The 22,987-nt window shown below is 38.7% G+C and overlaps 1 protein-coding gene across 1 annotated transcript in view; it reads right to left on the bottom strand.

Annotated features, from left to right (window-relative positions):
- Positions 1-5,956: 5,956 nt before the first annotated feature.
- The window catches only part of dlgap1a (discs, large (Drosophila) homolog-associated protein 1a), a 141,937-nt gene continuing 124,906 nt past the window's right edge, over positions 5,957-22,987 (bottom strand). The window contains exons 8-16 of the mRNA XM_053438941.1: positions 21,701-21,826; positions 21,376-21,534; positions 21,079-21,161; positions 20,560-20,605; positions 17,536-17,787; positions 15,725-15,857; positions 15,054-15,145; positions 10,888-11,040; positions 5,957-6,181 (exon numbers count right to left, since the gene is read on the bottom strand). Coding sequence (XP_053294916.1) covers positions 5,957-6,181; positions 10,888-11,040; positions 15,054-15,145; positions 15,725-15,857; positions 17,536-17,787; positions 20,560-20,605; positions 21,079-21,161; positions 21,376-21,534; positions 21,701-21,826 — 1,269 coding nt within the window. The remainder of the gene's footprint in view (positions 6,182-10,887; positions 11,041-15,053; positions 15,146-15,724; positions 15,858-17,535; positions 17,788-20,559; positions 20,606-21,078; positions 21,162-21,375; positions 21,535-21,700; positions 21,827-22,987) is intronic.

Genomic DNA, 22,987 nt, shown 5'->3' on the forward strand with positions numbered 1-22,987 from the left:
TCTTCAGAGCAGGGTAAAATGGCTGCGATTTTTGGGGTGCCTGGGCTTTTAAATTACCTGAGAGGTCCTCCTCCTTGAGGGGGGTCTGAAGAGCCCCCTTTGGGCTCTTCAGACCCAGCAGGGGTTCCGTGTTCCTGCGGGGGCCTTGAAACCTGCTGGGGTTTCTCGAAACTGCCAGGAAAAAGTACTCACAGGTGGATAGGAATGTTCCACAAGGCCTTGATTTACACAGGCCTTTGTTTAGATTTTCTTTGTGTTGACCTCTGACCTGTGTCTTGTGGTCATCCGCTGGGCTCTGGCCCAACACAGGCAAATAGAGCTCTGCTGCCGTCGCACAGCTGTGAGTCTTCACTCGCGCTCCTCTTCCTTGCCCATTGATTGGTTAGCCAGGAACTAAGAGGAGTCAGCACCGGCAAGATGGCGCCGGGGGAACGCCTCCTACTAGCCTTATTCTCACTCTGCAGAAACCGGTAACCAACGGGTGACGTCACAGACCCCCGTCCATTTATATATACAAGTATGTGTGCTTCCAAGGTCCAGGTGAGCAGAAGGACATGACTTCATTCTGTTTTACTCAGAACAACTGATACAAGGTGAATCATAGTTTGTGCTCACATTTAAAGTAAGGATACTGTGGAATGTATTAAACAAACGTATTAGCTATTATAATTTTTGCCAGCCAGTTACTGTACATTTCACTCTTTTCTTTAAAGCTGCACTGGCTCTGTACTTTACGTTTCACGTAGCTAAAAAGATGAGTCATGGAAGGGGAGTTGATAATTAATTTTATTATGGGTTCATCAATAGTTAAGGACATATAAACATCTCTTTACAGTACAACATAAGATCAGAGAAGCATGATAGAACATATCAACAGAGTCTCAGTTTAAAAAACAATAAGAGCATAAATAAACCAAATACATTTATTTTAAATTAGATATAGGTTCTTAGGAACTAATTGTATGTCTGCATGCGTCAATAATCACACTCAGCCATTTTTTTTGTACAAACACAAGAAATCGGTCGCAGGTACAGGTGGAGAGTAAATATACAGCATGGTTCTATGAGGCTACTACGTACTGAGTAAAGGCCCGACATAGAATAGAAGGACTCGGGAAGCACTTTAGAGACCACACACAGCCACACACAGTGCATTTTATGTATATATATATATATATATACATACGTATATATACTCTCACTCTCTCTCTCTCTCTCTCTCACACTCACACACACACACACACGCACACACACACACACACACACACACACACACACACACACACACACACTTTTTATAAAACAGACCACCATGTCTGGGAGACCCTGATTTTAAACTACTGAATACATTTGCCATATTTTCCTGAGGAAAAAAAACACACAAATCTGGCTCAAGTGCACCACTGGTTGGAGTGATATGGGTTTTCAGCAGCATTACATCCAAGGTTGTCCACTCTGAAAGTCCAGGACTGCCTGGGCTGATATTATAAGCAAAATCATTGTGAAATTTATCAAAATTTTCCATTTTGTGTGTACATTTTGTATGATTGATTTAAACAAATAGTAAAAAATCCCAGACCCTTGGATTGAATTTTTGAACCTTAGTTAATTTGTTAAAGCCCATAAAAAGAAAGTTGTCATTTCACTTTCATTAAATATGAACTTAATTACACATCTCAAATTAAAGATAATGATTAGTAATTAGTAAATTGAATTACCTACGCACATTTTAAAGGTATATTGATTTGAAGAGAAACTGAAAAATACTTATAAAAGAAATTTCAATTCAATTAATATTTGTTTAAGAATATTGGCAGCCCTCAATTAATAAAACAATGTTTTATGTAATTTTTGACAAATAACTTTACAGTCTGGTCGCTCTCCGACAAACATTTTATGTCACAAGTGTTCAACTTAAAGCTTCCAGAGCCTAAAAGAGACATTAACGATTCACTGTGTGCATTTCTTCCTGTCCCTCTGATTCACCCCCGAGCCATGATGTTCCTGCTCTCCTGCTCCTCCCAAACACACAGACACAAGCTTGCTACTTGAACTCTAAAAACAAAATGTAGAAAAAAAAGACAATTTCAGCTTCTGTATGGCCCTTTCATCTTCAGAAGTATTTCACAATGAATATGGCTCACTGTTATTGTCACTGTCATTATCACAGAGGTAAATACAGAGGTAATCAGATCCTGTACAAAATTACGCCCCCCCCCCCCCCCCCCCCCCCGCCCCACCACCACCACCACTACCACACACACACACCCAACCTTTACAAAAGAATAGTAAGTGGTCTGTTTATATATATATATAACGCTGCTCTAGTCTTGATGACCACTCAAAGCGCTCTACAGTACAAAATAAGAAAATAAATACAGAATACTTTGATCCACAACACATCATCATCATCATCATCATCACCATCTGTATAATCCTATGAATGAAAATTGATTTCCAGATTGTTTCTCTCTAGAAATGAATGGCAGTTATATCACTTAGTCATAAACAAATGAAGGCTTGAGTAGAAGTTGTATAAAACCACATGGCTGTAGTTGCTCTGATAAGATGTTTTCTTTGAAACTGCTAACACAAGGAGTGTTCTGCTTCATTCGTTTTTGCCTGCGGCAATTTTGTGATGAAGTTGGGGTTCTTATGAGAGATGGATCATAAAAAATGGTCAAAAATGAAGTCGCAGAGGTTGTGAGATCCTGATCTTTTGACTTTCGTGTGGGACAAGCGTCAGAAACGCCTTATTCTTCTTTTCCAATAAAGCAAGTCGAAAGTATCTTTCTTTTAGACACTTTCTATCAAGTTAACGCCAGCCTCTTTAAACACCACATATGCAGTTTCTAGACTTGCAAACCTCTCAAAGTGCTTAACAGTACAGTTTTTCCATTCACCCACATCATACAGACATATCGTGTAACCCTATGCAGCAGTTCCTGAATCAAACTTCAATCACACACTAATGGCCCAGGTGCAGGGGCAATTTGGGGTTTAGTATCTTGCCCAAGGACACTTCTGCACGCAGAATGGTGGAGACTTGGACCCAACCACCAACCCTCTGGTTAGTGGACAACCCACTGTATCTCCTTAGCCACAGTAGATTGTGGCTGATTAGAGACAGTTCATTCATTAGGATCAAAGAGAGTTGGATACTTAAAACGTCTTTTACCAGCTTTAATGTATAATGTTTTATCTCTATGAACTTTAAGGATCAGCTTAACCCTACACTTCAAAACTCAAAAAAACATAATTATGTGCAGGTTTGTTAACGTGTGCAAAACAAGAATGTTTCACATTGCATTTGTATTATAAGTATTATTGTAATTTCTGTCCCTGTCATTCGAATGTCAGACATTGAAATAGTGTCTGGACATTTTAGGGGAATTGATTATTTTTCCTACTTAGTCAGAGTCACACAAAGCCTTACATACATGACAACTTGAAAAACTCTCTGGATGGAGAAGCTGATTATTATTGAATCTGCTTATGGCATTTTAACCATGCAGTGGTTCCTTCTCTTTCAAATAACATGCACAGGAAAAAAGGACTCTGGCTAAGAAGAAAAAATAGGACCATTCCCCTTGACTACGAAACATTTTCAATCCTTACATGTTTTACTGAGAGCCTGGTAACACAAACACTTTCACAAAAACAATTGTGATGTTAAACACTCATTAAACAAGTAGAAAAAATGCATTGGTTCTCCTGCCCTGTTACTCAGCAATTTCAATTTGGGTTATGATAGCTGGTGAGTTGGCTGCTTTGCTATCTCCACTGATAGTATATATTGGGTACTGCCCGTAATCACCACAGCTTCCCATTAAAACTATTACAGCAATGTAGGTGATAATTTTAGGCCAACTCAGACATTATCACGAGTTTCTGTCAGATTTTCTGTTATGGGAGACTTATTATAAAAATCCAACTTTTCACTGCTGTTTATTTGGTTTTCTGGGGAGGCTACCAATACAGAAAGGCCAACATATCTCAATTAGGGGGTTGCCTAGGACTGAAAACATGTAAATCAGTAGAGCCCCAAATGATCTCAAATCGTTATCTGAACACAAGATTCAACTGGATTGAGTTTGTGTATCATGGCAAAAAGGCACCCCCAATTCCCCACTATCAATACATCAGCCCTGTCTTACACAGTATTCCTTGCACACAATATTGCTTAAGAGTAATTATACCTTGTAAAAGATAAATCACCCCTAAATCCAAAGAGGAGGAGCAATGTAAACATCTAACCCACATAGTTGAAATGATGAAAATCATCCACACACCCAAATTAATTCATTTCCCAACATTATAACAAATAGTTAATTCCCCCTATAACCGTGTCTCTTACACTTAGAACTATACAATTTCCCCTAATGGCTTTCTATGCTACACAACGAAGATTAAAGATTAAAATTCTGTGCATTTATAACTTAAAATTTGACACAAATTCTCATTCACAATCTGAATAAACCTGTGTGATGCCCTGTGGAGTCCACCTGACCCAAAATGAATGATGTCCACATACATGTATACACCTAAATTGTAAGGGTTGTTGTAAGAAAAACAGCGATCATGGCGTTCTCTTTTCAAGAGGGAAGAGAAAGACACTGCTCTTATATTACAAGCGCCTAATGTGTTCATACAACTGCAAGACCTGAAAGATTTACCTCTAAGCACTGATCTTTTCATAGTGTTTGAACCATTGTAGATGTGCAGTGTTGTCAGATGACACAGGGTTGTGATTATGTGTTTACTACTGTGTGTGTTTGTGTCGGATAGTCCATCACCTCTGTAAATACAATAAGACCCAAAGAACAACATTCAACATCGACCAAAGGTCAAACCAAGTCCTGTCTGATTTGACAGTGTGAATCTGAAAATACACAGCTACCACTCTGCAGCCCATCACATGCAGCAATGCTCTGCAGGGTAAAGAATGTCCAAGTGTTTTTCACTGTTCTAGACTGGTAATCTGAGTCAAATAAAGTTTGTCCCGCCTCCTGCCTCTCTCTCCCTCTCCCCCCCCCCCCCCCCCCCCCAAAGTCCTCTCAACAACTGACTTCTTTGTGTCTTCCCGCTCTAAACATAGTGGACTGTATGCATGGATATTACTGCCCACACTTTGGGACAGTCTCCCCTCAAAAACATTGAGGAACTAACAACTTGGTGTTCACATAAAAAGTGACAGAATTTGATTGAAAAGAGGAAAATATGACACCTTCTTATACCTTAATCCCAAATCAACCCCAATCTTTCACTCAAATTAACCAAGTTGGTGATTTAACAATCTCACCTTCTATTCAGTCTGATTTTAGAGCCCCCGATTATACCAGGGAGCTCTTGAGGTTTGAGGCAACCCACTGATAGATACAGTGACCAGGATCTGGTGGGTCTTATATTGTCAACATTGTAAATTATGTTTTTAATACAGGTTGGCAAACTTCACTGCATTCAGCACCTGAGCGCAAGAGCACAAGAGCAGCAACCGAAAACTGCTCCTCTGCATCATGCTGTCTCGTTTTGCATCACAGTTTTGTAGTTAGGTCACTTTGAGAGAGCATTGTTTTTTTTTAAGTTAAAAGCCTGTCATGCAGTTGCTTCTGTGTTGCTCTGTGTTCAATGGAGCAGCAGTTTAAAAAAATGCTATGATTCTTCTAACGCCATTGCTATAGTGATGTACTGGTGAATTGATTAACTGTGTTTAGCAGACACAGACCCAAGGAGGGCAGCTGAATGCAGTGCTGTCACATTTGTGGTAATTTGATTAAATCTGCAGACATGATCGGAGAGTGGTGGGGGTTGAATATCAGTGAAATAATTCCAAGGTTGTCTTGAGAGTGCATTCATTGTGCAAATCTGGATTAAATATATGTGGGTTTGTGTGTGTGTGTGTGTGTGTTGGGGGGGGGGGGGGGGGGGGGGTGTATGAGAGTATCTGGAATTGTCCTCATAGCCTCGTTTGAGCTTCTGGAATGTAGATCTCAATGCTGTCGGCGCTCTCTGTTGCTGAGTTTTGTCGTACAGATGCAGCTCTTTTTGCTGCCATCAGGCGCTTCCTGGCCTCCTGTCGCTGTTTCTCTGAGCTCTCCAATGAGCGGTCCCTGGCCAGAGAAGGGTGGTGGTGGGGGCCCTTGGGTGGCTTTTTTGGTACTGGAGGAGGAAGTCGCCTCTCCTAGTGGGAGAGGATGGTAGGGAAGGGAGGGCAAACATTTCAGGGAAAGACAGACGTGTGTTTCGGGATTCTTAACCTGTTCACTACATGTGTGGAGTAACTGTTTCCATTTCCAACATATAAACTTTGCTGTACAATAATCTATCTACACGACTAAACTTTACATAGACTACTTTACCTTATTGACACATGTGGGTAGCATGTGTCTGTATATGCTTTCATTTTAATATTAAAGAAGGGAATTTCAGTTCATTACATGCAAGTCTATCTTGTGTCAGGATTTGTCTTTGCACAAATTGTTGTCTTTAATTAGTAGTGCAAATATAAATATCTTTCAAGCATAATTCAAGCATATTTCTTTTTTTCATACTTTTATCCAGCATTACTTTAAGTTATGGCAACACCATACTCAGCTAATTAAATGCTGACATCCTACAACACATGGCTCCATCAAAGCCTGAGGTATCATGAAACACAAGCAGTCAGATTATCTGACAGGTGGAGGATGCAAACCAGTTTATCTGAAGGTCAAATTTCGGTCTATTGCACCCGAAATGCTTCTGGGTTCATACAACTGCAGGAAGTAAAGTGTGAACAATTTAAAGCAGGATATTGGTCTGTGAACCAATATCCTGCTGTCTGAATGGACAGACAGAAAAAGTTTGTTCACTTCGTACCTGTCCGATCATCTGCCAGCTCATGTTTCTTGACCTGTCAGACATATTTCTAACATATGCTGCCATGTCCGTGGACCTTGACAATCATCTTGGAAGTACAGTGTTGAGACTATGGACAGAAGTCTGAATATGAGACCAATGATGTAACAAACAAGACATATCCTATAACAAGTCTACTCCATTTGCTATGGAGTAGACTTAAAACCACAAGACATACAAACTTACTTATATTAAAAGGACAATATCTGATAAAATCATTAATGGTCGTGAAATGCAAATACATTTAATGAAAAGAAAATCAGCATTGTCCAGCAATGACAGTTAACTAATAGAAGTGTTATTATTGTTTAAGGTAACTGAGATTTGACAAATATTTTTCAGATAGATTTACCAGTTTAAAGTGGTAAAGCAGAGCCAAGAGAATGAGTGAACAATTGCCTGTAAAATTCTGTATTCCCTTGTGTATTGTATTCATTTATTTATTGCTGAAATTTAAATAGAATTAAATACTGAGCTGCAAGTCCAATAAACAGATAAAGTCCGTGGAACATAGAAAAATTTACCACAGGGCGATTAGTTAGACTTACTTAGCATACCCATTGTTTTACTGGTATGGGTCTCATAATTTCCTTCTACTTTAATATTTTACAGTTGTAATGTATCAATCTCTCCTGTCCAGCTTTCTTGACCCTGACAGCTAAATCACATACAACAAAAAATGCACATGCTGAGACAGTAGCAGGCAACAGAAAGAATGGAGTAAGTAGGTAAGTAAGTAAGTAAGTAAGTAAGTAAGTAAGTAAGTAAGTAAGTGAGCGAGCGAGCGAGCGATTGAGTGAGTGAGTGAGTGAGTGAGTGAGTGAGTGAGTGAGTGAGTGAGTCAGGAAGGAAGGAAGGAAGGAAGGAAGGAAGGAAGGAAGGAAGGAAGAAAGGATGGAGAGACAGACATGATGGATCTACGGAGGCCCAGAGGTGTCAAGGCCTTTTTGGTGTTGGAATTGCAGTTATGTTGACTGATGCGTGGCTGTTTGCAAGCAGCTTCACTGTAAATGAAAAAAAGAAAGAAAAAGACAACGATGACAGCAAATGAGGAAGCCATCAGAGGCAGCAATCACAATGATGCAAAATCACAACCCAAACTGCTGAGAGCGAGCAACAGAACAGGGAAGCAGATACATGTCACAAACTAACATCCCTGCCTCTTTCTCAGATTTTCAGAGTAAGCTACAATAAAAAGTTGAGGCCAAGGAGCAGGTTGTTTTTTTGTAGCCTATTTTTTATATCTTTGTGACTGTGTTTGCAATTAATATATAGATTCAGCAACATTCAAACATATTTGCCTCACAATGACAAATACAATACAAACCACTTAGCTCCTGTATATTATTCTGGAGATGACCGTGGCAGGTAGATTTTGTGTGGAAAAACACAATAAACCATAAATGAAGTCTGTTCACAAATTGCATCTTACGCCAGAAGACTATGAGCAACATGACATGTCTTATACTTTGGATATATCGGAGGGATATTTCACATGTTACACATACACGACTTGATCAAAGATTGTGCCTCCATTGTGACAGCCTGTTACAGCACTAACTTTGGCAGTGGAGCGAGGTAGGAGTAAAGGAAGGGAGCTGGCAGTGTTTGTGAATGAGAGATGGTGTAACTCTGGTTACATCTCTATTAAAGAACACCACTGCTGTCGGGATATTTAACTGTTGAGGCTCTGAAGGACTGTTTCAAGTCAATTGTGTAATAAGAAGGGTCATGGGGAAGACATAGACATCCTGACACAGTACATCACGGAATACAATGACTGTAAGCACCAGAACTGTACATTTCCCCCCCCCAAAACAAACTGTGTATTAATCCTGATATAAAGGCCCTCCTAAAGGGAAAGAAAGAGGGCTTTTTGGCAAGAATACAAGAAGAGCTTAAGGGTGTACAGAAGGAACTGAGGAGGAGGATCAGGGATCATGTCGGAGTTGGGGCTGATAAATGTTGAAAAGCGTTTATTTTTTCTTAAAGAACTGCAATGAAAATATAAATATATTGTCCATGTTTGTTCCTTCAACTCAATTTTTGAAAGGGTGCACGTATGGGTTCGGCATAAGGCTCAATCCTGGGATCGCCTTTGTTTTTGTTTTTTTCAGGCAATCATTAATGACATCCTCCATGACATGACCAATTATTTTATTTTCATCTATCTGGATGACGTCATGATTTTCTTAATGTCCCCCTCAAGGCATGATCAAGGTACAAGGTCAAAGCTGAAAAGTTAGAATTTCATGTTGTGTATATTAAGTGTCTTGCTTCAACTATGTGAATTCACAGGGTCAGATACAGATGGATCCTGCCAAGGATCACCTGTTGACAATAAACCCCATCCATGTAAATTCAAATGTAGGCTTTCTACTGCAGAGCACCACTGGCTGGAGGAAACAGAAACACCTTTTTGGTTTAGACTTATGATAAAAAATCTTGCATATATCCAGTAAGCCAAGAGAATAAATTCTCGCCAGGCTAGGTGGGCTATGTTTTTTGGTGGCTTTAACATGAGTCTGACCCGACGTCCAGGCTCCTGGAACATCAAGCAGGATAACCTGTCCTGCCAGTTCATCAGAGAGGGGACAGTTTCCAACCCGTACCCTATTCTGCTGTCTACCTACGTCATTACCATGCTCACTACAATCCAGACCTCTACAAAGACTCAGCTTTGCCACACTTATCTTGCTGGATCGTAGTGCCTGATTAGTCAGTCTGCATTCCAGCTTTTACTAGTTTTGCTTGTTGCCAGTTTTAACTATCGTTTTCCTCTTCTGCAGTTCCGTCTACTCCACTCCAGACTCTCTTCTCCAGACATCGCCTTGCCCTTCCCACTCTGCAGGGTTCTCCTCATCTGTTTGCTAGCTAACTGCTAAGGTCTACAAGCCAACAGCATCAAAGTCGTCAGAGTACCTCAGCCACTCTCCACCTGCCGCCAGCCTCCATCAGATCAGCTCCACCAGCCACCAGCTCAGTTTCACATTGCCCAGGTCACCTCTGCTTATAATTATTCAGGAACTGAAAATACACTTCAATTGATTCTAACTCAACTCTGTGGCTAGGTCTTGGGTACACCTGTGTAGCTGTAACATATTTATCTTTCATATTCCTACAAAATCATTGCTGACATGATTGAAACTTAAATTTTGGGATTTCGGGAAGGTAACAGGGCAAATTAAGGTTTTTCATGTCATGTTGTCACATGTGTTCAGACAGAAAATGGTATTTCTTTTCAGAAGACCTTCTACAGATGTTTGTTTTTTAAGAATATTAAAAGATAAAATGGGAACACACTGCATTTTAATCTTCGCTTAAGGTATGATCAGCTGGTTTCTGTTGAGCATGGATGTATGTGTGTATTGGCTTACCTGAATATGCTGCAAAGCATTGTATTTATTGTTTTGAACATTGGTAGCGTGAAATACTATTCAGTGTTTGGGTAAATTCAGTTTTGGAAAAATAAGATAATAACAGAGGTGTTTAGATTTTTTTGTTTTTTTGTTGGCAAATGAGACATTCATTAGTTCCAGAAATAAGAATGGAGTGAGATTTTAGTGAATGTAAATGTGCGCAAAGGTAAATTGACTTGCTTGTGTTTCTTGAAGACGTTTACCCTCTCATCCAAGAGGTTTCATTAGTTCTAAATGACTGGTGGGAAGTTTGAGGTACAGTATATAAAGGGATAGTTCACCAAAAGAAGAAAATCCACTCATGATCTGCTCAACCTCGACTCGAAACCCAGATGTTAACTACCTGAAACATCCAATTTGTCAGTTATACCTGAAGAAGAGTTTTGTATGAAAGGTGAAACATCTTGAAGGAATACATCAAGTGAAGTTGGCTATGTATACATATATAAATTCTGATGATACCATGATTTGAAAACCTTCACAGACACGATGTAAAACCCATTTCGATTACGGTGTTCTCGCTGGTTAAGCAGTCAGCCTGGTGGTGAACTAGGAGCTTCTGTGAGTGTACCTTTCTCTCAGGGGGATCCAGGGGTCTCCAGTTGTTTGCCCTGAGCTGGTGAAGCTCATCAAACTTCAGGCTTATGTTCTCGATTGACAGCTGAAGCATATCCCAAAAACCAGCCAAGTCTGAGGCCACGGGACGAGGGTGGGCTTTGGGGTTCTGTGACAACACAAAAGAATGAGAAGGTAGAGAAGAAGTTAATTATTTGACAGTACATGATGTATTATTTGAGATAATTACTGATATATGTTTAGTTGTTTCTGTTTCTTTTTGAATAGCAATAATGCTCTGATTAGTTGCCCCCATAATTTTCTTTCTTGGAAAAATATGATTTAGTTTTCTTCAAATACGATCTGCTTTTTTTGACCAAGATGCTTACAAAATGTTAATATACAGTCTGCACTTCTGTGGGACATACACAGGATCCCACCTCGCATCCTGGATCTTGAACAACCTGACCAACCCACCCCAATATAGGATTTGTGTGTCTGTTAGACATGGCAAGCTGCAGTACAGGAGCCCTGAAGGAAATATCTCAGACAAATCACCCTCCTCCTGAAGACATTTGGAGATGTCTTTGGAAAAGACAAACTGTTCTCAAAAGAGGGACCCAGGCGAAGGATGGAAAATCATAATAAAGAATATGGTTATGCAGCTTTTCACGAGGAAAGACACATTAAAGAGGTAGCAACACACACATATAGATCTTCTTTTTCAAGTTATTCTGATGGTGAATCTGAGACAGACAGTGAAGATAGTATGCCCAACCTGGCACAGACTAAGTACACTCAAATACATGTGAAGACTTCTATGTTTATAACACACCTGCATGATGATCTACCTACAGCCCAGGAAAGATATCTTCAGAATCTGCAATACAGGCCTGCCCAGCTTCTTCTCCTGTCTAGGCGCCTCCAGCCACTTCCCCACTTGAGCGGCTCCAAGCTCCAACGCTCATGGCTCATGTGAATGACGGAGCCCCATCATTCACATGCGCAGAGGTCTAAACACTCCTTTAAAAACCTCAGTCACAAAGTTCCAAGATGATTTTCAGGCACTTTAGTCTGAAAAGGTCTTTACAGAGATCAGATGGGCATACTGGAGTCTCCATGGCTGGTAAGATATTAAGCCTCACCAGCTTATTGGATAGAGAGCAGGAAGTGTAGACATACGCCTATAATAATAATGTTAGCATTATTATTATTATTATTAATACTGATGATACTCATTATTAATCAATTATTATATGAATATTTTCTGCTATCATTTATGACATCTTCACACTCTTATTGTTTTAATTATAACTAGTCAGAGCTGAAACCTGATGGTGCACAAGTGTTCCTGGTCTCTCTCTCCCCTATCTCTCTCTCTTCTCTCCCCTCTTTTCAACCCATTTCTCCTCTCCTCCCAATTCTTCCTGCTCACCCCAACTGGCCGAGGCAGATGGCCGCCCACATTGAGACTGTTTTTTCTAGAGGTGTCTTCCAGTTAACGAGGGAGTTTTTCTCTCCACAGTCGCAAAAGAGCCGATCATTGTGGGAACTGTTGGTTTTCTCTATACATTTTAAGAATTAAGTTGATCAAAGACTAAATGTGTGAGTTTATTAAGGGATATCTGAAAGTAAATTAATAGAATATAATTTTGTTGATGACCCAGTCATTTGTTGATGACCCAGTCTTTAATAACAGAATCAAATAATTAGAGAGAGCTGACTTGAATGAGTATCACCGAGCTGAGGACTGCCTCAGCTCAGATCGTGGTTGATAGCTGTTGACCAGAGATGATCTCTCCCTGAGGAGTTGTCAGCTGCCTTGCAACAAAGTTCTACCAGCGGCCCCAGCAGTTAACAGTTGAGGCCTCGTCTGCAGTCCCTCTCCTCTGGCACTTGCTTCTGTTACTAATAACAGCATTACATCTATAAATATCACTCTAATCATTTTCATCATAACAACCATTCTGCCAGAGCCTAATAATGACAGTTATGCAACTGCTCCCGGACATTGGCATTAAAGAAAAAGCCTTAAGCTGGTGTTTTAGAAATTCTGATTTCTAAGTTTGATGTTATTTATTTATTTATTACTCCTTATCTTAAACGCAAAATGTGTTTTTCATCTGACACAGTATTCTTTGTATTCTTCGTCAGTATCTTTGCATGACATACTGGTGCAAGCCAGCACTTCACTGCAATTCCAAGGCCAGGATAAATTAGCTGACCTGAAGTACTTGCCACCACCAAAATATTGTTTCTAACGTTGAGTCATCTGTGTGCACTTAAACATGGGATTCCTCTGGGTTCTGTGCACGGCCCAATTTTATTTACCTTACATATGCCTCCATAAAAGAAACATTATCAGCTACTCTGGTTAACACTGCCCTTGCTCCAATGAAACCCTCAGAGATCTAGGAGTCATCATCAATCTATACATGTCATTGGATTCTCATTTAAAACAAAATACATAATACATATCATTGCAAAAACCTGGCAGATCCTGTCTCTAAAAGATCCAGGAAATCTAGTCCATGCCTTCGTTACCTCCATACTTGATAAACCTTGTAATCCTTTTTGTTATTTTTCCTTTTTAAATAACATGCCTAAATTGTGAACAAAACATAAAATAAAATGATAATATAATTGCTTAAGTGAAACACAAACAAATACACAAAAATACAAAATAATTGGTTCTAAAATAAATTTAAAAAAAGATAGAATAAATGAATAAAGTCAGAAAACATCAATAAAAATTATACAAATAGTTGGTTAGTATTGTCATAGTGGAAGGATCTCATTGCTACATAGAATCAGAGCACATCTAATCAGGTTAGGCTAATGGTAAGAGGTCCATACAAGGTTCCCATGTTCTCAGGAATATTACTCCCATATTGCTTAAAGCAGGGGTCTTCAACGTTTTTCAGGCCAAGGACCACCAAACGGGTAGAGAGATGGAGCAGGGACCCACATACTATATATATTGTATAAAATTGTGTTTTATATTAAACTGGGCCTAGTACCATGTATAGACATAGCTACCCTGGTTATTGTGCATTCAATACTAAGCCATTCAAATAATACACAGGTTCATATATTCACGTTTTAATTTTAAACATGTGCAAGGTAGGAGCTGCACTGCGTGCATTGCTGCAGTACATTTAACATCTTCTGCTTCTATTTATCTGTTCGCTACAATACGTTGGAATCATGTTTATGTGTATTTAAAGAAATCTAAATTTCTTTTAAACTTAAAAAAAATTTAATTGGTTGAAAGAATTTTAAAAAAATGGTCTAACAACCCAAAAATTTTCGACCCCCCTGCAGTATCTTCCCGGACCCCCCAGGGGTCACGGACCCCCTGTTGAAGACCTCTGGCTTAAAGTGTAGGTGCGTTGTTTCAGGTATAGTGTATCGTTCAAAATTTGATTGAACAAATACAATTTTTTTAATGTTTTTATTACTCCAATTAAGCAAAAAAAACTGAGATGTGTTGAGTTAGGATATATCCTACTCAAACGTATTGGGGTAAGGTACATCCTGTGCACAAATTAAAAATGTTGATAAATTATTTTATTACAAGAAACTTTAGTAAATACATTTTGGTACACTACATCCCATTGGTCATTACTAAAATCCCATCCCAGATCCTTTTGCCATTCAGTCTTCAGTGGGGTCAAGGAGGAACTATGATGTTCTGACAGAGTACTGTATATTAAAGAAATGTTCCTTTTCACCTATATAGAGTTCTCCAGAATTACCTCCATCGTTTAAAACCCCAGAGGCAGTAGTCCTGCTCTTTTCAGATTAGAAATTAAGTTCTGAATTTGTAAATAGTAAAAAAAATTCCTCTTTGGGAATTCGGATCTTAAATCTAAGAAGGAAGGAATTAAAGTGATGTATAACTTCCAAAAGTCTCTCTCTCTCTCTCTCTCTCTCTCAAATCTTAAATAATTTTTCTCTTTCACTATTGTCTCCCTCTCTTCTTCGAACAGGAAATTGATGGAGCAAATAGGAAAAGATAAATTAACAGGCAAAGGAAATGGATAGATTGTAGCAGTAGGGGATATGTTAATCAAGTCTTTGTTTGCTCAAAAGTCTGTTACACAGAAAGTGAAAGATGACAGATCTTTGAAAATGTCTGACTGTATGTCTTCAGTGGGAGTAAAATTGTTTGTGACTCACCAGGTTCTCCTCACACAATTCCCTGAACTGCTGGAACTTCTGAGACATCAGAAGCTGAGCGCTTCCCATTGCACTCCTCATCTTCCCAAGGACTACAAGCAAAGACAAAGTTTATAAGGGGACTGCGCTATGAGTACAATTCATCTGTGTTGAAGAATATGTACAACTTACTATTCTAAACCCTACGAGCCCAATTCTGATCTGGGGATATGAGCTATACTTATAGAATTTGACTGACTGACATTTTATTATCCTGCATACCCATGTCTTTGTTATAATGTATAACATTACCTTACATTAATATATCAGTATATTTTTGACTCATCAAAAGTGTAAATTAACAACCTTAAATTCATGTTAAAGGTAATGAAATTTGGTCGCAGATATGTTTTCTCCGAAAAAGTTGAGCTAAACAGAAATGAGACTAAGATCTAAATGTGTTATCATTACATTACAAATTAGTTTCAGTTTTTCACCCTTCACCTTCCATAGGTGTACATTTTACAAAGATATTATAATAAATTCAGCAATAACAATGTAATTTCCAGTGTAATAAGGCACAAAACAAACCTATAGGACTACAGATGTCAGATTTGTTTGTGTGTAATTTCTTGCATAGTAACAGAAATACTTGCAACCTAGACATGAAGAACACACACACAAAAACATACTATCTTCAGGCAGGTAATTTTCCCGTTGGTCGAGCTCCATCTGGTCACACCAGCCCTCCATGCGGTCTGTCTCAGCCTGAAGCAGCTTTAAGAACCAGCGTCCATCTCTATGACACACTGAACGCTGCACCACCTGCCAGTCAAACATCCAGACTTTCACAACATGCAGAGACTCACCTACAAAAGCAGTCTTTAATCAAATAAAAATGAATCAAATCTCATAATGTGGAAATCATCATTTTAAACTTTTTTCCTAATTTGCAAGGTCAGAATACCTGTAGACCTCACTTTATTTTCACAGTTATAGGACAACAACTATTTAGATTACCATGTCATGACTTTGCTTTAAAAAGGTAACTTAAAAATTGTCTTCAACAAAAATGATGTATACTCTACATATTTGCTGGGTATTTTCTGATACACTTGTTGTACATGTACTACCTCGTTTGACATGTAACTCTGTTGGAAATCCAACTTGATTTTTAGTATGATGGACTGAGCTCAAAAAGCTTGATGAGTATGCTAAATATTCTCTAATGCTTACACACAACACAAATGCTGCTATGTGATAAATATTCCTGCTGTATTGCCACATCACTGATTTGTTAGCAATAATGCTCCAAAAAATAAAGCAAAATGGGTTAGGGTTATTTATCACAGCCGTTTTGTAATGAACCAAGTGTTGCTGAACTGAAAACTCCAAACAAAGGGCCTCATTCTTCAATACCTTCTTACGTTTTTTCTTAAATCTGCTCTGAAGAATGTTCCAAAAAATATTCAGAATCCTGATGTTTTCTTAAACTGCAGTATTCTTCGAACATGGGTTCCTATATCGATGAACCCATTATATTTTGTTGAAAAGCATATGCCAGCTTTTCCAAATTACAATAGGTGAACACCCCTTCAATGTCCATAAATGGCATCAGCACACACAGAATTCACAGAAAATGAAAATAACTTTCAAGAAATCAAGAATGCCTAAACAAAAATGGAAGGACAAAGTTTTACCAGACTCAAAATGTAAAAAAAGTGTTATTGTTTATAGTGTCAGCAGTGTATATGAAATACATATACAAAATTATATACAGGACAAAATAATAAAATTTACAGTCTCACTGTAAACCTTTACAGTCTCACCCAGTCTCACTCTCTAGAAAAAGAACCTTAATACTTTGTTCAATGTGATTATGAATTGATTGATAACTGAGAGAAGATTGCAGGCACTAAATAAACAACAAAAAAATTGATTTGAGTCTTTTGAAGTGAATCTGATCTAATAAAGTTTGTATTGAAAGATTTTGTTAACCCTTATCAATGCTGCTAAAAACTTTATCTTGATGATGTTCTCCTTTACACTTGACATCTATTGCACTTCTGATCCCTCACATGAAGCTCTCTCTGAGGTTTCTACGTTCTTTTTACCCTGTTAAAAGTGTTTTTTAGTAGTTTTTCCTTACTCTTGTTGAGGGTTAAGGGCATAGGTTGTCACACCTTGTTAAAGCCCTATGAGACAAATTTTGATTTGTGAATATGGGCTATACAAATAAAATTGGATTGATTGATTGGTGAATCAACTTTTGCATTACAGATAATTGTTTATTCCTTATCATAAGTTGTTTATAAGTGCAGCTTTTAAAACAGCTCAATTTAAGCAAAGTATGAAAAATTTAAATTTACTGCAGTTGCTAAGTGTGCCAATGTTATGCAGTGAATAATATTTCTGCTGTAACCAATGATCATGGACATATTAATATAATTTCTTTGAATAAGACCCCACATACCTCCAATATCGTCGAGCTGTTAAAGTTGACATCAAGTGAGTCATCTGTTACACTGTCAATCCAAGGGTCTGGAGGGGGGAGAATGGACGGGTCGAATTCCACATCCTCATAGTCATCGGAGGCACAGGCATGGTAGTGGTTCCCTGAGCCCTGTATGCTGACGGTGGACGTGGCAGCATCGCGGGAGAATTGTCGAGAGAGGGCACCCGATGACAGGACATCTATATCAGTGTCTGAGGAGTCCAAGGGAGTGTCTGGCAAGTCAGGCATGTCAAGATCTGCCTGGATGGATTAAAAAACATATTAATGAATTATATTATTGGACAAACAAATGGTTATTCAAGTAATACCAGTCTCTTAGCAATTACACGATATGCAAATAAAAACTGCAACCATAAAAAGATTTGGTAAGAATTGTTATCGTACCACATTGTGTTTTCTATTAACAGCTATAATGAGGAATTGTTTTTAATTATATAATTAATACATTGTTTTATCAAGTGAATGTTGTCTATATCATAAATTTTGCATTTGCTGACATTTCAGGTTTTAATTTATTTTATTTTATATATATATATATTTATATATATATATATATATATATATATATCAACACCTGTAAACACTGAACAACATGGAGACCAGCCGTGCAACATGGAGACCAGCCGTGCAACCCTTGAGTCCACCTGTAAAGGTGGGATCTCTGATAATGTTTCCCATCACCTGAGGGTCCGTCAGCAAACTCAGAGAGTACGTGACGTGAGTAATGTTTTTCTCCAGCGGTCTGCCTCCACACTTCAGATACTGCTCTTTGGAGATGGAGGACATGAAGTACAACGCGCCATCGATTACCTCCTTCTGAACGCGACACGTTTTGTTGGGTAAGTGCAGCGACTCCAGTGGCACCTTGTAGTACTTGAGGAAATCCTCTACTACCCTCATGGCAAAGTAGTCTCTGCCACACATCACTGCAATTTGTGCATTTTTGTAACACAGGTCTCCATAATACCCCACAGTGCATTTGCAGCGTCGCTGGTCTTTGGTCAGAACACATGTTGTTTGGTCGGTGCAGGGCGGCTGTGGCTGAGCGGTAGAGTGATCGTCCTCCAACCTGAAGGTCGGCAGTTCGATCCCCAGTCTGACCCATCTGCATGCCGAAGTGTCTTTGGGCAAGATGCTGAACCCTGAATGGCCCCCCCATAGAACAACAAAGTGCTGCGAATAGATGCACTGTATGAATGTGTGTGTGAATGGGTGAATGTAAAACTGTACTGTAAAGCACTTTGAGTGGTCATCAAGACTAGAAAAGCGCTATATAAATACAAAACCATTACCATTAAAGCCCTGTCCCAAGAAAACAAAGCTCTCAAACTTAAGATGGTCGATCCTGAAAATAAATTGAGGCGAAACAACATCCAATCAACCAGCTTAACTGAAAAAAATGTATGTAATTTTTTCCCCCGCACACACTGGTACAACTTAGTCTCCTAGTAAAAACACTGGTTTTGCATTCACCCATTCACAAGAGTGGCCCCTCATAAATGTTGAGTGTACTAAAAATGTAACTCGCTTTGGACAAAAGCGTCAGCTAAATGACATGTAATGTAATAATTTTTCTATGGGAGCGGTACCTTGAGATAATGTATGTTGTGATTTGGCAATTGAATTTACATGGAGGTCGAATTCTGATGACCTGAGACTGATTGCGACAGTCTGCACTCAAGGAGACCCCCTGCAGGGGGGTGGCGAAATGTTTAGTTGATTAGATATAATTTATATAATTATAATTAATATAATTTTAGATTTATTTTCGAACCAATTCTTTTTCCACAAATTTAAATGTCTTTAAATACACATTAACATGCATCCAACATATTGAGAGGCTGATTGGAACCTCTGCCTGATAACCTCCATCCATTCAAGGTTAGATAAGTTGTGTGCTACCCATCAGGGTCTGACATCTCAATAATGTGGGAGTATGTCTGCCATCCACAGATGGCTTGAGGATTCACTGTCTCTTCTACATGTATGTTTAAAATAAAAACATGAATCTTTGAATTACTTTAAAAGCTCAGTGTTGTATGCAAGATGTATGTTTATAAATGGCAGTGGCATGGCCACCCTGTACCTTGCACGTGTTTAAATAAAAAACATGAATATATGAACCCGTGTAATATTTGAATAGCTTAGTATTTAATGCACAATAACAGGGTAGCTATGTTTATATATGGCACTATTTATACAATATATATAGTAGCTCCATCTCTCCACCAGTTTTGGGGCTTTAAGCTAAAACAAATGAGGTAAGGGTTTATGCCAAGTGTGCAGAGGAGACACATTCAGGAAGAATGTTTATTCCAGGTTGGAGTAGGAGAAGATTTTTTCATACACGCAAAAAATCTGATTCTTACTGCCGTCAGCAGTGTTTCTCTAATTTCGTTTTTTACCTCAGCACAAACATCTGTGTTTTTTTCTGCCTTGCACTGATTTACTGCTGGCTTTCTGCTGCTCTACATCATTTGGTGTAACAGCACATTGCCATCGGTTGAAGGAAAAGGTAGGGGTGCCTTTATTGTTGTGTAGACAATCGTTGTCATCTAGAAATATGGTTTGAAACAAGATCATGAATTTATTATGGTTAATAGTGCAGCCCCCAAGATCTTGATGATTCTATATTTTTTTTATTGTGATTTGTGTTGAAGTGGCAGTACTGTAAACCACAGATCAGCAAGTTGTAACTCAAGTTTACATTGTATAATCTGCTCCAAATTCCATTCGCTTAAAAGAGTCCCTACCTGAAGTCAATTACATGGCAATATTCAGTCACCTGTCTGTGGCCAGTGCCACCTACCGGGACTGAAAGTACGACTCATGTCACAATTATCATTTCATGTGAATGATAATTTCAATGTCTGGTCTACATGTTATCAACAACAAATTGCATGTTAAGTCTGGTGACAGGTGGTGGACACAGTAATTAATGAGCAAGAAATTACATCTTACTCATTTGCTCAGTGTCAGGTCTATAAGAAAACCACTGGACTGGAGGCTTACCTGCACAGCTGCTGTAACACTGTTTGAGCGTTGAAACCGACGATATCTAACAACCAGAAGAAAACAAACAGTAAATACAACAATACAACACAACACAAAATGTTGAGAAAAGATCTAAAAAAACTAGAATATACTAGATTTTTTTTTTTATTTGTCACTCGCACATATTTCTCATCAATGTTAATAATAATTTCCATAACCTTGTAACCATTGATATTAACACTGGCACTAGGCTGTTGTTGTCCACTACACCTTATAGATATGAACATTTTAGTATCCCTGGAAGCTGTATTGTTGGAGGCAATTATTTGAATGGTCTCCAAATTGGAAATTTGTATGTCAGACATTTTTGTCTGGGGTCACCTGACTCAAGACTGTTAACGAGAAGTGCAATGGATGAGGTGGTAGCTCAATCAAAAAGGATTTAACTAAGAATAAGTACAGGGTTCAAAATAAAACAAAAATTCTAAAGGACTAACAGAGTCATAACAGAAGGAAAATGCTACATGTGTGCCTCACCCCCTATCATCTTCCACTTGTATTCCCACAGAGGTGAACTTAGATGGGTCCTCTGGATCTGTAATCTCTTCTGGTCCATCCACCTAGAGGGGAAAGGCAGGATAAATTTGAAATAGTCAAGACAAATAATACCAATTTAAGCATAGTATTTCTTAACAAAGATTTAGTGTTTTTTGATCTTCATTTAGTACAAAGGGAACTTTTAGCGATCTTAGATACAGGCTCTATAATGTGAGTACTAACAACATTATTCTATCATTGCATTTCTCTTCACATCCACTTCTGTCTCAAGAATACCTGGATGCCTATGGAGAGACATTTGCCCTTCCTGAGTGCTTCTTTCCTGTATTCATTCCGCTGCTCTTCAAGAAAAGCCCCCCTGCTTAGAACTGAGGAGGTGGGGGTGCTAACTGCCATGCTGCTGTTACTCACATGCTGACTGGCTGGTCCGTGGACCTAGACATTAGTATTAAGGACAGAAATGTAAGTACACTGTGAATACAAGAGTCAGAAAACAAATACAAATGTATGTATACATATAATGGCTTCCCATTATTGGGAAGTACAGTTGGTTAAGCAAATCCTGCTTTTTACATTAGCAATAATCTGTAAAAAAAATTACCTGTGCATTAGCAGCTTCTATTGCAGCTGTCAAGGCCTTCATGCTGTCAATACTTTCTGTTGAATTACTGAGCCCTGATTGGATGGTCATGTCACCTCTGGGTGCCTCCTCTTCCATATATGCATCCTGATTGGTATTAGAAAACATGGAATATTGCTTTCAAAGACAGTTGGGACAAATTAATATCACAGCACATTTGGCAAGGCAGAAAACCAAGACCAAGATTTCAAACACTTAAATTGGCGAAAAAATAAGGTAGGACTCCAATGATTAAAGGATTATTACACATCTGCTCAATTGAGAATATTGATTTGTTGGTGCAACCCTTATCATCAAGCACAATGAAAAGAAAATGAGGAGAACTTATCTAGGGTTGAACCAATTCAGGAAAGGTTAGGCGATAAAAGATTAATCAAAAACGTAATGGATATAGATAAGTGGAAAAATGTATCCCTAAAAATGTGACGGAAATTGATCACCAAGAATGGTTGGCTCAAAGATGGTGCTCCCATGATCTCGTGTTGAATGTTACCTATAACAGATGGACTAAGTGAGGATAAGTTAATTGATCTGACTTTTGCACAGCTAATAACTGTATGCTAAATTCAGAGTTAAAATGTAGAACAGAAATACAAGAAAAGAACTGTTGATGACACAAACTCAGTAATGTTTGGTACCATAATTAAGCCATAAGGTACTGGTTCATTTAGAGAGGTGGACACAGTGGGCCTCAGTCACTAATATCTTTAATGTTTTTTTCTTCAATTTGCTCTTGAAGTGATAGTTTACTGAAAAATGATAATTCACTCTTTCTACTCACCACTATGCCAATGGAGGGGTTGGGGAAGTGTTGAGTACAAAAAACACTTTAGGAGTTTCAGGGGCGAACAGTGTTGCAGCCATATCCAATACAGTTGAAGAAACTGGTGATTAATTTTTCAGAAGTAACAAAAAAAAGAAAAAACACATAACATATCTCTATACTGATATTGCGGCATCAGCCAAGTGTCTGGAAACCCAACTTTCAAATTCCAATCCAAACGGCATCATTTAAACAGTGTTTTAAGCCTAAGAGTCCACTACTGGAAGCAGCGATGCTGGCGGAAGTAGCGATGCCAACTCGCACACCACGCATGCCGTTGGGCGAGAGCTTGTGTGCAGTTTGTTACTCAAACACTTCACCCACCCCTCGATCCCCATAGTGGTGAGTTTGCGACTTAGACAGATAAACATTGTGGTTCACAGCAGAAAAAACTGAGAAAATTATTTAAATGTTTATCTGAGGAA

This window comes from Pleuronectes platessa, chromosome 13 (genome assembly GCF_947347685.1).
Source record: "Pleuronectes platessa chromosome 13, fPlePla1.1, whole genome shotgun sequence".
NCBI classification, from domain to species: Eukaryota; Metazoa; Chordata; class Actinopteri; order Pleuronectiformes; family Pleuronectidae; genus Pleuronectes; species Pleuronectes platessa.